At 40.6% G+C, this 2844-nt stretch overlaps 1 protein-coding gene and 1 long non-coding RNA gene across 2 annotated transcripts in view; one reads left to right on the plus strand and one right to left on the minus strand.

Moving 5' to 3' along the window:
- The window catches only part of LOC107740431 (meiosis-specific nuclear structural protein 1-like), a 7905-nt gene that overhangs the window by 2513 nt on the left and 2548 nt on the right, over positions 1–2844 (minus strand). Inside the window, exons 4-7 of the mRNA XM_016552870.1 lie at positions 1674–1776; positions 1359–1588; positions 996–1212; positions 808–915 (exon numbers count right to left, since the gene is read on the minus strand). Coding sequence (XP_016408356.1) covers positions 808–915; positions 996–1212; positions 1359–1588; positions 1674–1776 — 658 coding nt within the window. The remainder of the gene's footprint in view (positions 1–807; positions 916–995; positions 1213–1358; positions 1589–1673; positions 1777–2844) is intronic.
- Positions 2107–2844, plus strand: part of LOC107740434 (uncharacterized) — a 7636-nt gene continuing 6898 nt past the window's right edge. The window contains exon 1 of the long non-coding RNA XR_001640080.1: positions 2107–2229. This is a non-coding gene — a long non-coding RNA (uncharacterized LOC107740434). The remainder of the gene's footprint in view (positions 2230–2844) is intronic.

Here is a 2844-nt window from a genome sequence, read left to right on the forward strand (position 1 = left end):
TTCATCAGGGCTGCGACTCTGCAATTGGATGCACGTCTCGTGTTTATAAGAGCAAAAAATTCTGATTGGCTAGTAATGTTAGTTTGGTTGAGAGTGAAAGCTGTGCTCCTCTCATACCATTGGTAGGCGAACTCATGGACTCGAAAGTGATATCAACAATTCTTTTTAAATGTAGGATTATTTTTTTCCGCAGCCAAACACTGCACGCCGGAGATCTGGCATGGTGCCGGAGAACTTTAAGCCCTGCAAATGGCTTACTAGAGGTTACATTTAGACAAGTTTCACACACATCAGGAATTTGAAAGCAGGTAAATTAGGTTTGCCATTATAGATTAATTGTGCATTTATGCTTGTGTGTAGAAAAACCAAGAGTGAATGTGGAGAGTAGAAGAGTGAAACAAAAAGAGTATGTAGGTTATTAATAATAGTCTTGAATGAGATTAGATTTTTAAAAGAACTGGGGAAGTGAAAGTAGGTATCGGTATTCAGATTAAATAATAAATGTGCACATACCGCATAAAAACTAGTCTAGCTAAAATTATCCAAATAAAATAAAAAACACAGAATAAATAAAATCTAAATGTTTATTTTAAGGCCCTTTATCTGTCAACTGTGATTGGACACAGGAAAAAACTGGGCTAGTTTTCATTACTTTTGGGCGGGTTTTGAGTCGGTTTTGGACTAGAAATTTGTTTTCTGAGATCTGGCAACCTTGCATAAGATTAACCTTTGTCTTCTTTGTAAAAATGAACAAAGTGTATCCAGTAAAGTGAGATGTAGTAAGAGACACTGTAAGAGAGTTCTCACAATTTCCTGTCGTCTTGCAGCCTCGGCCTGCTCTTCCAAGTGAAGTTCTTCACGGACACGCTCCATCTTCTCGCGCTCTTTTTTCTCCATCTCGATCTGCTCAGAGAGCTAAACAAGAAGGAAAGGAAGAACATATTAATACTTGAATCTTGATTACATAACAGCGCAGAGGGTGAGCTGTCATGTACCATTTTGTGCAGGGTTTCTTTGGCCTGTTCTCTCTCTCTAACTTTGGCCATCCTGTCCTCCTCCTTCCTCTGCTGGTAGTGGGCAAACTCAATGATGCGCCTGTTCTCCGCCTCCACCTTTTCTCGCTCTAAATGTCTCCACTCTGCTTGCTGCTTTTTAAAATTTTCAATGTATCTCTGAGTGGCCACCACTTTCTCAAGTCGTAACTGAAGCTCCCTGTAAATGAAGTTTGTCAGTTTCAAACCATCCTACATCCATTTTACCAGCTCATCTAAAACAGATGATATTGTCTGCTTTCTCCAGAATTTCTGAAAATGAAGTAGAAAACTTCAGGAAAACGGGAAAACAAAGAACACACTTACCTCTGATCTTCCTCATAGATCTTCCGTACTATTTTGTCCACCATGAGTTTTTCTTTAAGAAACTCCTCATAGGCTTCCTGTCTCTTGCAGTCTTTCTCCTCAAGCTGCCGCTCAAGTTCTTGCTGGTAACGCACTACCTCCTCATACTTCTTCTGCTCCTGCTTCTCTTTCTCCAGCTCTGCAAGCTCATGCTCGTCCTTCATCTTATGGGCAACAGCAGCCTCTTGTCGCTGATAAGATGTAAACTCACAATAAGCAAAACCACAAAATAAGAGACCCAAATGTAAGACACACATTTGCAGATCACACCGTTACCATTGTCTCATATCGCATGGATTCCTTTTCTGCCATCTGTGCTGCCCGTTCTCTGTTCAGGTATGCAGACTTGAGCTTTAACTCTAGCTCTCGAAGCTCAATGCTGCCAATAAAACACAGAGCTTAATAAATGGTAAACCTATAAAAACATTATGCAGTGCTATATACAGGTGCGTCTCTCAAAAAATTAGAATATCATGAAAAGTTCTTTATTTTTTTGTAATTTAATTCTAAAAAGCACTTTCTAAAAACGTTCTTATATTCTAGATGCATTGCACACAAACTGAAATATTTCAAGAGTTTTTTGTTTTAATTCTGATGGTTACGACTTGCAGCTTAGGAAAATTTAAAATTCAGTATCTCAAAAAATGTGAATATTTTCTCAAAGATCAATCAAAAAAAGATTTACAAATATAGCGGCCTTCAGCTCGTCTGTATTGTTTGTTTGGATGTTACTCATCTTCCTCTTGACAAAACCCCATAGATTCTCTATGGGATTCAGGTCAGGCGAGTTGGCTGACCAATCAAGAACAGTAATATCATGGTCAGCAAACCAGTTAGAAGAAGTGGCTTTGGCACTGTGGGCAGGTGCTAAGTCCTGCTGGAAAAGGAAATCCGCATCTCCATAAAGCTTGCCAGCAGAAGGAAGCATGAAGTACTCTAAAATCTCCTGGTAGACGGCTGCATTGACTTTGGACTTGATAAAACACAATGGACCCACACCAGCAGATGACATGACACCCCAAATCATCACTGACTTCGGAAATTTCACACTGGAATTCAAGCAACTTGGATTCTGTGCCTCTCCACTTTTCCTTCAGACTCTGGGACCTTGATTTCCAAATGAAATGCAAAATGTCCTTTCATCTGAAAAGAGGACTGTGGACCACTGAGCAACAGTCCAGTTGTTTTTCTCCTTAGCCCAGGTAAGATGCTTCTGACGTTGTTTCTGTTTCAGGAGTGGCTTGGTTCTAGGAATGTGACAGCTGTAGCCAATTTCCTGAAGACATCTGTGTGTGGTGGCTCTTGATGCGCTGACTCCGGCTTCAGTCCACTCCTTGTGAAGCTCTCCCAAGTTCTTGAATCAGCTTTTCCTGACAATCTTCCCAAGGCTGCGGTCATCCCTGTTGCTTGTGCACCTTTTCCTACCACACTTTTTCCTTCCAGTCAA

Source organism: Sinocyclocheilus rhinocerous, unplaced genomic scaffold (genome assembly GCF_001515625.1).
Source record: "Sinocyclocheilus rhinocerous isolate Xijiao unplaced genomic scaffold, SAMN03320098_v1.1 scaffold225, whole genome shotgun sequence".
Classification (NCBI taxonomy): Eukaryota; Metazoa; Chordata; class Actinopteri; order Cypriniformes; family Cyprinidae; genus Sinocyclocheilus; species Sinocyclocheilus rhinocerous.